This window comes from Trachemys scripta, chromosome 3 (genome assembly GCF_013100865.1).
Source record: "Trachemys scripta elegans isolate TJP31775 chromosome 3, CAS_Tse_1.0, whole genome shotgun sequence".
NCBI classification, from domain to species: domain Eukaryota; kingdom Metazoa; phylum Chordata; order Testudines; family Emydidae; genus Trachemys; species Trachemys scripta.
The window spans coordinates 169,171,962-169,186,361 of NC_048300.1; the positions used below are offsets into that span (position 1 = coordinate 169,171,962).

At 40.6% G+C, this 14,400-nt stretch overlaps 1 protein-coding gene across 3 annotated transcripts in view; it reads left to right on the plus strand.

Moving 5' to 3' along the window:
• The window catches only part of TRAPPC12 (trafficking protein particle complex 12), a 91,125-nt gene that overhangs the window by 64,932 nt on the left and 11,793 nt on the right, over positions 1-14,400 (plus strand). For 2 of the 3 annotated variants that reach the window (XM_034766427.1, XM_034766428.1), the window contains exons 7-8: positions 5,615-5,687; positions 11,463-11,536. In XM_034766427.1, the coding sequence (XP_034622318.1) occupies positions 5,615-5,687; positions 11,463-11,536 (147 nt within the window). The remainder of the gene's footprint in view (positions 1-5,614; positions 5,688-11,462; positions 11,537-14,400) is intronic. The other variant, XR_004645239.1, reaches the window with a different exon arrangement.

The following is a 14,400-nucleotide window of genomic DNA, read 5'->3' on the forward strand; positions in this document are numbered from 1 at the left end:
TCTTCTTGTACAGCTGCATGAAACTAGAGCATAGTATAGCTCTTACTGACCAGGAAGTCTGCTATCCCCCCTCAAAAGATATTAGCACTCTGGATAACTTACAGTGGAAGTGAGAAGGTGGCTGAGGTAGTATCTTTTATTGGACCAACTTCTGTTGGTGAGAGAGACATGCTTTCAAGTTTACACAGAGCTCTTCTTATAATGTAAACTCAGAAGCTCATCTATCTCACCAACCAAAGTCCAATAAAAGATATTACCTCACCCACCTTGTCTCTCTAATATCCTGGAACCAAGATGGCTACAACAACATTGTATACAATGATGGAAGTGTCCGTTATTTGAAAATTCTAATCAGTTATTTTTAAAGATTGAGATTTAGTGCAGTGTTAGTTCTTGTTTTTAACAAAAAGAAGAACAGGAGTACTTGTGGCACCTTAGAGACTAACAAATTTATTAGAGCATAAGCTTTCGTGGACTACAGCCCACTTCTTCGGATGCATCCAAATAAATCTAATACATTTGTTAGTCTCTAAGGTGCCACAAGTACTCCTGTTCTTCTTTTTGCGGATACAGACTAACACGGCTGCTACTCTGAAACCTGTTTTTAACAAGGGCTTTTCAGTGCTGAAGTTAAGAGTAGTGCTGTTGTAGGTACTCCTTGTACACAATTGTAACAAAAGCTTCCCTTTACAAAGTTTACAATAAATACCTCTTCTAGTATCTCAGATTAAGAGATACTGTTTTTATTTATTGTAAACACTATTATAAATTCCAGATTAGCTCTTTAAAGAACTAGCATACAGTTGTGATACTGAAAATTTTTGCAACTTTACCAGCGATAAATATGATTACCTCAGTGTTTGTCGTATTGGCTATACTTACTCTCAGAAATTCCTTGAATAATACAAATGCAGACGTTAGATAATTTCCAACATTATTTCATTATTTAAGACAGTTGGCAAGTTTTACCAATGTATTTAATAAAACAAAACATAGAAGAATGGTTAGGATTTTAAACCAAAAACCAGGACTCCATTCTTTCTGCTGTGTACAGGGTTTGGCAGATGAAGGGTTCTGTGGCTCTTGCCATACTGTTAGAAAGAAGAACTGTTTGGAAACACTTATGGGATATACAGAGTTTGGCAACTGGGAGAAGTTCTTTTTGGGACATTTTTAATCATTTTGCAGAGTGTATCTGCTGTTGGGTTTAGTGTGTGGGTAGTGTTGGTGGCCTCTCATCTGGGGGTCCCTTCTGGCCTTAAACTCTTACTCTCTGTGACTCTGACTTTTTGACCCACTGGCCTTATGTCCTGCCTCTTCTCTGACTTTCCTTCACCTGCTCCTGGATAAGCACTCTTCCTCATCTTAAAGAAACTCACCTCCTATCTGCTTCTGAGCTCAGCATTAGCATGGTACCTCCATATTGAATTTTGCATACATTGGCTGTCTGGTATTTGAAGTGCCACACTCTTTGGCATGTGTCAGAGCTTTCAGCTGGCTATATTAAAATGGGCAAATCCCAGTTATGATATAATTAACCATGATTCCCTGCCAGAACAAAGATGTCTGGTCAACCTTGAGATAAAAGATATGCATTTCCTCTTTTTATTTTCCTTTTTAAAGGAGATATTACTGTTCAGTTATTTTAAAGGCCTAACAACATATGGCTTTAGTTGTCTGCCATCAGATACATATTTTGTCTTCCAGTGCACCTCTAAGACAGGAATGGCAGGAACAGGTGTAAGGGAGAGAGTAGGGAATAAAGAGGAAGATGCACAAACAGGACAGATGAGAAATTTTACACAGTTGGTAATTTAACCACCTAAAACATTTGAAATTGTTTAGGAAAAAAAAAACTAAATCTGACATTTCTGCATATATAATTGGTCGCACAAATCTACTAACTGGGACCTTGTCTGCAGTGTTCATAAGTAGAACACATTCTCCACATTAAAAGAAAGTCATGGCACAACCAAAAAAAACCATTAAAAATAAGGGGGAATTGATGATGGGGGAATCTTTGCAGCCATAAACCAATAGTGTTTTGTTTTATTACTTTAAAAGTGAAGGAGTAATATTTCAAAATCATTAGCCCTCTTTCTCATTTACAGAAGTGTCTATGGATCCCCATTATGTAAATGTGATGATCTTGGAATCATAAAAGCCAGAGGTGGGAAAAGACCTATTAGCTCACCTTCTAGCTCCCTGCCAATGCATGATTGTTTTCTAACGCTTAGTCTAGTTTTTAATGAACCAGTGAGGTTGACACCACTTCCCTTGGGAGACTGTTCCAGTCTAATACTAATACAGTCTCATTGTAAGAAAATTTCCTCATATTCTGTTTTCCTTTACTTAATTTCATCACATTACCCCTAACTTAAACTTCTCTGTATAATCCTAAATATTACCTCTCACTCCTTGGTGTTTACACCATTCAGATATTTGTAGACATCATTTTAGCCAATCTGTGCAGATCACATTTAACTCTTTCATTCTGCTCTTAACTCAGTCTCTCCAGTCCCCTGATCATTTTACTCTTATGTGAACTCCCTCACATTTGCCAGTGTGTTTCTATAATCAGGTACACACAATTGCACTCAATATTCAAGATGAGGTCTGATGATGTTGCACTCAAAACTTCATAGGGCATGAAGTCATCTCTAAGGCTCAGACAGCTAATCAGTTTTAGTCAGTAAATACTTAGTCATGTTACAGTATAAACCAGGGGTGGGCAAACTATGGCCCGCGGGCCACATTCGGCCCACGGGACTGTCCTGCCCGGCCCCCGAGCTCCTGGCTCGGGAGGCTCGCCCCCGGCCCTCTCCTGTTGTCCCCCCTCCCCCGCAGCCTCAGCTCGCTCGCTCGCTCTGCTGCCAACACAGTGCTCTGGCCGGCAGGGCTGTGAGCTCCTGGGACAGCACAGCTGCAGAGCCCGGCCTGACCCAGTCTCTGTGCTCCATGGTGGTGGCAGCGTGGCCCGGCTGTAGCACCATCAGCCACCAGTGCTCCAGGCAGCGCGGTAAGGGGGCAGGGAGCAGGGGGTGTTGGATAGAGGGCAAGGGAGTTCGGAGTGGTGGGCAGGGGTGTGGATGGTGGTCGGGGGGAAACGGGGTTGAATGGGGGTAGAGGTCCTGGGGGGCAGTCAGGAAGGAGGGGGGGTTGCATGGGGTGGCAGGGAGCAGTCAGGGGACAGGGAGAGGGGGGGTTGGATAGGGCAGGAGTCCCAGGGGGGGACCATTAGGAATGAGAGGAGGGGTTGGATGGGGCGGCAGGGGTCCAGGAGCAGTCAAGGGACAGGGAGCAGGGGTGTGTGGATGGGACAAAGGTCCCAGAGGGGCCCTTAGAGAACAGAGGGGGTTGGATGGGGCAGGAGCCCTGGGGGGAGGGGGCAGATAGGAGGTGGGGACCGGGTCACGACCCCCTCCCCTAACCGGCCCTCCATACAATTTACGAAACCCGATGCGGCCCTCAAGCCAAAAAGTTTGCCCGCCCCTGGTATAAACTGTAGCCAAATGGGCAGGTCCTATTCAAGAGAGCTCAAGGATTGGCATAACCAAAGCTTTTCAAGTCAATATCAAGGGGCATAATCAAAGTTTCTGTGGTCAGTTAGTACAACTCCTGCTTGCATAATCCTTACTAGGATTATAATATTAGTATTCTAATTCTCCCATTGTGATAAACACCAAATTCACACAGAAAAATAAAGGTTACCCTAATCAGGGTCATGCATGTATAGCTAGAGTTTTGTTATGCATTCCTTATGCAGATTGTTGAATAGAAACTTTTCCCAGAATCCAGTTTTATTTAATCAAATATACAGCTGTTGATAGGCCTCAAGGAGGAATTTAGATCCTGTACATTTTTCCGCTGAGTTCAAATATAGCCATGAGTATAACCAGTGAAACAATCACAGGAACTGCAGAATTGCATGGCCTACAATTTGTGTCTCATTGCAAATTCTGCCTTTTTCTGCAGAACTTAAGCTTCTTGTTTTAGGGCAGGGAAACGGGGTGGAAATTGCTAGTGCACTGTGTGGTGCCACTAGCCTTCCCTGCATAAATCAATATGCTGTTAAGCCAGCATTGCAGAGAACTGTCTCCAGACAAACAGTAGCATCAGCAGCAAAGGTATGAACTGTTTCTTCCATTCATTTCGATGATGTGTTCACTTGAAAAATCTAGCTGGGACCACTTAAATGCTAATACCACCGTGAAATAAACTCTAACAAACGCTCACCCGGAGACAAAAATTTAAAAAGAAGACAAAGCTGCCTTGGACTAAAATCATCCCTGGTGTAACCAGAATGAAATCAGTGTAATTACTTCAGAGTTGCATTTAACCCATGATTATCTTCTGTTGCAAAATAAGCTCTTTCCTTTTGCCTGCCTGTTGACTAAAATGGCCATTTTTGTACGCAGTTGAAGAGGCACTAGGCTCCTAGCTGCATCTTTTGGCACCTAAGTGCCTTTAAAAATCTATTCCTTAAGTTCCTAAACTCCATTTTCAAAAGGCTTTTAATGCCTAAGGCACTTTTAAAAATAGAATTTAAGCTCTGGAATCAATTGATCTCTTTTGACAATTTTACCCTATTTCTTTTATTGTTTGGAAAGCACAAAGCACATTTTGAGTGCTACTGCACTGTAAATAATCTCTCTTTAAACTGGCATGAGCTGAAGGCACTACGTACGCAGTGCACTCGGCCCCCAGGAGAGGGAATGCCTCCTATGTTGCTGATAAACTAAACCCACCAGCTAATTAAAGAGTGAGTGGTTTAACAGGCTCTTAAGGGAGTCCCATTCAGTCTACTGTGACCAAAAAGATGAAACTGAAATGCAGTGATTTATGAGGGGATGGGAAGCAGCAAAAATAGAGTAATCTTCAGGAGTCAGAGAGACATTTGGATACACCATAGCGGGACTGGAGAAATGCAATTGGCTTACATTACAAATGAAACTGTAGATATATATATTTTCAAGATGCAGATATCTTAAGCCAGAAGCTCCAATAGTTATACATACTCATTCTCCAGATAATCCAGCAAACATAATTTTTTGCTCACTCCGTAGCTTATATTATTTAAAATCTCTAATAAATAAAAAACAGCAACAAAATCCCAACTTTGGGAAGGAAATGGAGCTGAGAGTTAGAAGGATCGTTATTTAATTAAGAACAAAAAAGACACATTCGATTTAAAACCAGAGCATCAATGAATTTATGGGATACATAAAATAAAATTTAAAAAAACCTCTTAGTTCTCTTCTGGAATCAGTTTCACATTTTTGCAAGAGATAATAATCATTCTCTTCCGGGGCATATTTGATATTTTGCTTAACAAAATGCATATGTCCCTGGTGTATGCTGTCTTTTAATGCTTTGTGAGTATCATAAACCTGAACTCTAACATCAGCACTACAGTACAAAGGCTGTCTGTTATGATTGATCTAGCTATAGTAATAATCAGTGATTTTGAAATATGTTCATGTGAAACACTCCTGTTTGAATTGTTTTACATACAGACTATGACAACTGTAGATAATTTGCGTATAATACAAAATGCTGCCTAATTCCAGAATGCCTGTTTAAACTCATGTTAGTTTTAAACAATTTTCTACAGATATTAGAAAATTTGGAGCAAGGTTTAGCAGAAGATGGAAGTATGACTAACATTACACAAGAGAACACACAAGGTAGGCATTTTTTTTAAATTTCTTTTTACAGGCAGTGTATTTTTATCATTTGCCCAAGTATGCCAGAAGTTTTCACAAGACTGCCCCAAAGCTATTAAAAGAGTACTTCTGTGATTTTATAGTCTCTTCAGCCTCTGAAATGATACACCTTATATTTTTATTTGCTGGAATTCATTTCACAGTTTCACCTTTTATTTTGATCAAATTGGTGCAGTAAATCAAATCTCCTTTGTAGTTTAAAGAAACAAAGAACATGGCTGCCATTCTGTAGTGTTGGGTGTACAAGAAAATCAATTCATTGCTGAGGCACTGGAGAGAGACCAGAGGGGCATCTGTGTTAAAAGGCTCATTGCCTCCATCAGTCTTCTCCCCTGAAATCTGAGAAACTTCGTTAGATCCAAATTTTCCCTCCTTCCCTGTTGGTCCCAGCAGATTGTATTAATTTGGAGGGTCTTTTGCTATGTATTACCCTATTTTGATTTAACATTTATGGGAGACATTTTCTTTTTTCCTTTTCATTTTAATTAACTTATTTATTCAAGATCATGGGGCAGGAAGAAAGGAGATTTAGTCAGGAGCTGCTGTTTGAGAAACCTGACAAGAAAAACATTCCTTTTTCCTGATAATTTTTTTTGGGGGGCAGCCCTATACTACCTTTAAACACGTGGGGTGGGAGGGACGGGAAGGAAGGAAAAACACAGGTAAGGATGAGGAATAACATTTTCTAAAGTGTCTTAGGCACTTGAGAGCCTAAGGCTCACTAAAAATCAATGAGACTTGTGGATCTGGGCCTTAGTATCCCAACGAGACTTAGTCGCCTAAACTCCACTACAATCCATAAAACCCTGTTTGGCTGCCTCCGAAACCTAAATTCACTCAGCACCTAAATTTTTGCTTTAAAAGTTTCCAAGAAACCAAAGATTTTGCCTCTGTGCATGTGCACAGCACCTCACTCATGGCGTCCAGATGCCTAACCTGCAGCGGGATCCTCAAATCAGGTGAAGATAGGCGGGGAGATGCCTATCTCTCCTGCTGGGCCCAGTCTGGTAAGCGTGCGGAGAGCATGCTTATTGGATGGCGACTCTTCAGAATCCAGCTGGAAGAAGGCGAAGTGGTGGTGGTGCTGCCTCCCTTATAACATTTAGCACAGTAGTTAGAGCACTTGCTTGGAATGTGGGAGACCCAGGTTCAATCTCCCTCTGCTTGATGGGGATACTGGATTTAAACAGGGGTCTCACACCTCTCAGGAAGGTGCTCTAACCATTGAGCTATGGGATATTCTGATGTGGAGTACCCTCAATCTCTCCTGCTGAAGTTGGATATATAGTGAAAGAGTAATTGGAGCTGGGGGACTGGATCTTGGGTCTCCCCAGGTGGTGCCCTAACCACCAGCCTATAGTTTCATTTGCACTTTCTCTCTCTGGCCCTATGATTATGTAAGTATTAATATAAAGTGCAACAGCTTCAACAGGAGAGACTGAGGGAGCCCCACATCAGACTATTCCTTAACCCCATGGTTAGGACACTCTTCCAAGACGTGAGAGGCCCCTGCTTAAACCTTTTTGCCCATCAAGCAGAGGTGAGATTTGAACCCAGGTTTTCCACATCCTGGGTAAGTGTTCTAATCTCTGGGCTAAAAATTATAAGGGAGGTACCATCACCACCTCCTCCTCTAGCATTTCTTGCAAGGAACCACTTAGGCACCTAAGTCATTTGACACCATGAGAGGATTGCAAGCAGAACATAAGCGCCTCCCTGACTTAAGCATCTAACTTTGTCAGAGGAGCGGGGCTTAGGACACACCCCTCCCTTTTCCATTCAGCCTTTCTCATTGGCTAGCTTAAACATCCCAGCATCATCTTTTTTATGAGGTAGCTGCCCCAATAAATATGTATGGGTGCTCAGTACACTGCTAGCTTTCAAGTTTTGTGGGCTGACGATCATCCTGGACATGCCAGGTATTTTGTACCTCAGAAGTGGCAACCCTAGTCACTTTTTGAAAAATGGGACTTAGGCACCTAAGTCATTTAAGTGCTCTTGAAAATTTTACCTGACATGAGTTTTTAGGCACTGTAACGGGGCAGATGAACCCCTTACCATGTCTAGCAAGCTAGGGGTTAAAATGTCCTATCACAGGAAGCCAGAAGTCTTTCTGCCACTGCCAACAATCTATGAATTAACCTGGTTAACATTCCTCCAGGACCCTGTTCTCCTAGAGGGTCTAGGACGGGGTAGGCAACCTATGGCACGCGTGCCGAAGTCGGCACATGAGCTGATTTTCAGTGGCACTCACACTGCTCAGATCCTGGCCACCGGTCCGGGGAGCTCTGCATTTTAATTTAATGTTAAATGAAGCATCTTAAACATTTTAAAAACCTTATTTACTTTACATACAACAATAGTTTAGTTATATATTATAGACTTCTAGAAAGACCTTCTAAAAATGCTAAAATGTATTACTGGCCTGCAAAACCTTAAATTAGAGTGAATAAATGAAGACTTGGCACACCGCTTCTGAAAGGTTGCCGACCCCTGGTCTAGGAAATCGTTGTCTACCATTAGGGTGGGAGGAGAATAGATCGGTTTGTCTGGGTACAGTTGCCAACCAATGTGAAATTTTGCTTTAAACAAATCTCTACATAAGCTAAGTGCTTTTTAGGGGGAAGAGAGGGCATGTGCAAGCACCTAGCAGCCAGATATTTGCATATGTATTCTGGTGAATATTAAATTTACTTTTTTCTGAGGACAAGACCAAAAAGCAGAAAGAAATACTTCACCTTTCACAAAAATTCGTACACAACACTCGCCATTTTCTCAAATTATTTGAAAAAATGAAGCTCCTTCTCTTTCTGTGTGGCTCTGTTTTCACCTTCTGTTCCCTCCCCATACCTGGCTTCCTTGATAGGGTTTCACTCTTTTCCACCCGTTGGCTTTCTCCCACATGGATTCCCTCCTCATTTTCCCCAGGCCTTTTTGCCATTCCCCACCCTCCTGCTAAAAGACTGACTGCTTTTTGTCACATACGCGAAGACTTCTCTCCTAGCCGCTTACTAGCTCCGTCCCCTGCAGGCTGCCCCTTTCACCTGCGGGTAACTGGCTCCTTGCTCTACACCACTGTGTCTGCAACGCCTTTAGAGCTGTGCTCAGCTCAGCAGAAGGAAGAGCTAGAAAAGCAGTAGTCAGCAGGAACCAGAGGAGGGAGTTGCTGAGCAGCTGGGGGAGATGCTGCTGTGCTTGGAGTACAACTGCCTATCTGCCAAACACTGCCAAAGGGCCCTGGGGATGCTTGCGGGGACTGTTGGCTGCTCTTGCCTGATGGGGTCGGTCGACTCTGCTCCCCGTTTGCCCCTGGGCTGCAGTTTGAGCTGCAGGAAGCTTTATATTTTTGTGGAAAATCTAGCTGAAACAAACCTTATGAACTGTGGCTGAAGATAACCTTAATTCATTATGGGGATTATGTCTGGGGAATAATTTCCTTATTGCCAGTGTGAGTAGGTGCTACACCAACCAGCCCATTACATGCATCTTCTCTAGTGTGGAGCAGAACGTCTTATTTTCCAATTGTTCAGTAGGAGGAGAGATTTAGCACTGCACCATTTGCCTGGCAGCACGTTTGTTTTCTATAAGGAACCAAGTCTGCAGCTGCACCACGCACAGAACTCCCATTGAAATGAATGGCAGTTCAGAGCATAGCGCCACTGTACAATCAGAGTCTAAATTAATAACCATTAAGAAGGAATGTTCAGATTGATAGTGTAGCAGCAAGGGCTTGCTAGGTGAGTTACTGTCATTTCTACTACAGGGTTACAGATAATAATCATCAGATATTGGGTTTCTATTTTTTGTTTCCCATGTCATTCTTTAGCCCCTTGCTGCCAGCAATAAGAATGCCTCCTGATTGTCCTTTTAGTGCATCTTGCATATTTGTTCAGCCTTCGGACTTACTGGGCCTGAGCTTGTAGCTGCTTAATGTGCAAAACTCCCATTGTCTTCTGTGTATTGAGCAGTTGTAGAAATGCATGCAGCCATCCAGGTGACATTTTCCAGCATATTTGAAAGTTCTCATTCACTGCTGTTTTTACTTTACTCTGTGCCTGTCCTGGCTACCACTTATATATCTTAATAGTGCCAGCAATAACCGAAAATGTTCTTTATAACCAAATGATGTCACAACACAAAACAATAAACTATAATCAAATGCATTCTTTTTTTAAACACATCACAATAAGTTTGAAATATATGGTATGAGCTACATAATAGCTTAATTTCCAATCACCTAACTTGAACTCAAACCAATGTAACCTCAGATTTTTTTAATAACATTTAGAGACAACATAAGCACAAAAACATTAGGAAATGCACTTGACAAACCTAAAATTGCTTCAGAAATGGGATGTTAACATAATTAGAGTTATTTAACACTGCCCTGTTTCTGCCATGGGCTCAGAAAAAAACAAAAGGTAGAAAACATGGGCTAGAATGTCCTCTCATGGTACATTCCCATGTTATGGCACTACATGTTTTACATGAACTTGGGGTGGAAAATATCTAAAATATGACTTCACACTGCTGAATGATATAAGAGAGCTATGACTAAGGAAGCTATTATAAATTAAATACCAGGTCCAATCTTGGAGACAAAACTATGCACTCAATTTTTAATGTGTCTAGAACAGAAAGTTATATTTTGTACCTGTCTCGCCAAGCTTTTATTACCTGTAATGAATGGCATTTGTAAATCATTAAAGAAAATTAACTCTCTATAACCAGCCATGGTTTTTATAACAGATCCCTTTATTGCTACACAAGAACAAAGAATTATCACTGTTCTGTTGCAACCCCCTCTTTTTTTTTTTTTTTTCCCTGTCTCTCCAACCTCAATACAGCGACTTTGAGAGTTGATTGTCAGGGTAAGCCGTAATATTTGTTTTCAAATAATTAATTCAAAATCAATCATGGACCAAATTAATATTCCTAATGTCTATTTTTAAAGAACAAAAGTCTAATTTTATTTCTAGTACTGATCTATAGAGCCCTGCATGGATACAAAATTTGTATCTGCATCTGATCCGTGATCCGCCAACATGGTCTGAAGATATAAAGCGGATATCCTCAGATTTGCACGGCTCTACTGATCTATGGTCCCTGTGACAGTGGATACATAAGGAGAACCATTCTTTTACAACATCATGAGTCTGTCTCAAACCAAGGGAATAAGAAATCTGCTGCTGCAGCCTTTAAAGCCTGCAAGCTCCAGGAGCGCGGAGAAGACAGACAGGCTCGGCAGATTTTTCCACCATATCACTAAGCCAGAGGCAATCACAAATAGTCCCAGACTCAGTGAGCTCTGACCCTGCTATGTTTGGGTTTTTAGTTGATTAAATTTAATCTGATAAATTACACAATTGTATGCTGATGGTAATAATTATTTAGATGTTTCTATGTATTTTTTGTTCTGATATTAGAAAATGTGTGGCTTCTTTTAGTATTTAATATGTTGCCTGAACTAAAAGCTGAAAGGTCCGTTGCTTTTGCATCGTTGCATCATTTATGCAGATATTCTATTCCTAGAACCAATCAAACTAGTCCCTTTGAGAGGGGCAATATTTTCTATCTGACAGTACGGCGTGGCAAAGAATTAAAAATTCTATGCTGAAGCCCAGTGATGTTAACAAGGGGGATCTTTTAAATCAGAATTCATAGGACCAATAATTGATGGCTAGAAAGAACCTCTAATTTATTTGTGCACATTCACAAGTTGCTCTTATTTTGTAGCCTCTGTTGAGCTGTGGAGGTCACGTCTGGGCCGGGTGATGTACTCCATGGCAAACTGTCTGCTAATGATGAAGGTACGTGGGTGGCAATAACTGCAGAGTTACCGTATATACTAGAATAGAATGTCAGAGAAAGTGCAAGAGAATTACTTGTGCATGGATAGGGGAAGACTACCTGACTGTACAAGGTTTAGCTTAGTGAAGAATTAATTAGACTTAGTAATTACTTATTTAATAGATAACCACTTGCAGCAATATTCTTTAGGACCATATCTACACTTATTTCTTTTGAAATCATTTCAGAGCACATGCAATAACGATACAGAATTTGCATTTTTAAATTGAATTTTTCAAACACTTAACTAAATACTGTAATTAAAACCAATTATATGCTCTCTCTGTCTTTCTCAACCTCTGTACTAGGAATGTTACTCTAGTAGCACACAGTAAGGCTTTGTGTGTGACAAAGACTCGAAGCATCCAAATACATCTTCTGCCTTGTCCATATGTCTGTGCAACAAGATTCTGACCCTGGAGTTTTTAGTCTCCTATAGCTGCAATGGAAGGAACAGTCAGAGAGTTGTTGTCTATTTTTTGCCTGTTTTTTCCCCCTCCTGTAAGCCATCCTACTCCATTTTGTGCAGCAGCAGCTTCTTGCATTCAGAAAGAGGGAACAACAAACTGCTTCCAAAGTAGACCTCATTGCCATGGAAATAGGGATGCCCCTGTGCTAAGCTTGTGGCAAGAGCAATGGACTGCCTCAACCCAAATCTTAAAGCTACTTTATGGATTAATTAGCATCAAAACCCAAGGGCAACACTGTCTGCACTATAACCTCTCACAGACCAGGCTCTGAACTTCTCCATATTCCTAGCGTTGAACCCTGTTACAGGGTTGGGGTGTTGAGAAGGCCAAAACTATAACAGGGTTCAAAAAAGAATTAGATAAGTTCATGGAGGATGGTTCCATCTATGGGTATTAGCCAAGATGGTCAGGGATGCAACCCCATGCTCTGGGCTTCCTTAGCCTCTGACTGACTGCCAGAAGTTGGGAGTGGACAACAGGGGGGTGGATACCTTGACAGTTACCTGTTCATTCCTTCTGAAGCATCTGGCATTGGCCACTGTCGGAAGACAGGATACTGGGCCAGATGGACCATTGGTCTGACCCAGTATGGCCGTTCTTATGATCCTAGTTGCCCAACCTCATTCCTGAACCTGGCTTTCCATAAAGCTGAATAAGCTACTTGTAAACCTTGTTTTCTTGATGTTTTTAACACTGAAATAATATCTCAAATAATGTACAGGTATGAAAGCGTCAGTTGCCCAGAGACTGCCTTAAAATTCAGCATTTTGCTCTTATGAGGATCCCAGGAGATGGAAATATATATTCAGAATAGTTAGAGTGAGATCAGCAGTATTCCCTCTTATGTAAATACAACAGCACAGCAAATCAGGGTGGTCAGAAGGAAGCCCCATTCTGTCTTTAAAGCAAACAAATATTTGTTTTGAATCAGAATCCTGAGACACGGTCAGTTTTCAGGAAACTCTCCTTTTTGAAATGCAGGTAGGAAAAAAAATTAAATACTGAGTCTCCATCCCAAACTTAAATCTATAACTGGAGTATAAAAATATCCAGTTAAAGAAATATAGTTAACAAACACTGCAGGCTTCCAACTAGTTATACAGTAACTTTGCTTTTAACTATACTGATTTTTTCGCCTAAGCCCCTTTAGTCACTTCTGCTCTCCTCTTCTTTTCTGCTTCTATATCCCATTTCTGCTTCTGTTCCCCTTTCATCCTTTTTGTGGTATTTTCTTCTCACTTCAGTAGTGGCATGAGCTCCAACTTCTAAGCCAGTCATCAGTGTTTCTGACAAGGTTGCGTCAAGAGAACTGCAACTCATTTTCCTTCCTGCATTTCTCAAAACCAAGTGTATTCACAATCTGTATTATAACTCTCAATCTAGGAAACTAGAATTCCAAGATTATTTCCAGAATTCAGATTTCCCACATAACAATACATGTTGCTACTGAACCCCCAGCATAGCCATTACCTGTATTAAACTTGTCCTTGAATATGTTGCATGTACCTTCCCATGATGCACATAATTTTCAAGAACTGCCTTATAAGAGTCAGAATCTTTTAAGAGCAATTTTCAAACATAAGTCATATTGCAGTTAAAATAAGGACAAAATGTGAAGATAATCTGAGCTGTATATGCCACAAATCCTCTGACAGGTAAATTGGCTGCTTCTTTATTTTTTCCTTTAAATGTTCCCAAATGTTAAAACAGTCTTAATAACAAACAATGCTCAGATATTCATCTCTGCCTTCTGCTTTAATTGATAACAAATTATTTCTTTAAATAATGATTTTTAAACGTGGTCTTTCTTGAGGATAAGCATTTTTTGAGGAAATTAATTACACAAAGCTTCAGATATCTGTAAGAGATATCAGTTGTATGTAATATACTTCTAGAGGAGTATTCATTGTAAAATATATCATTCAGTTTTGAAGCTTTTTGTTTTCCGGTGTAATGAATAAACAAACAAATTCTGGGTTTCTCCTGAACTGAGTCAGTGCAATCTATCGCCATCTAGTGACAATATATTATATTGGGATATAATTCTGTGTTGATTCTGAAGTACTTTTGTTACTTGAATCATTTGTGCTGTTGGGTAGAGTGGTGATGATGATGATGATGATGATAATAGTTATTTACTGAACTGTAATAATATTCCCTGTAACCTTGGTGTAAAAAACATTGGCTAATTTCCAGCTGTAAATTTTATTAACCTTTGGCCAAAAAAGTTAACTAGTATTTGTTGAAATATAATTATAGATTGTCTTTAAGGCTAGGATTGTCAAAGAAGCCTAAAATAATTAGTTTCCATGGGAGTTGGGTGCCTAACACCTTTGGACTCCAGCCTTAAAGAT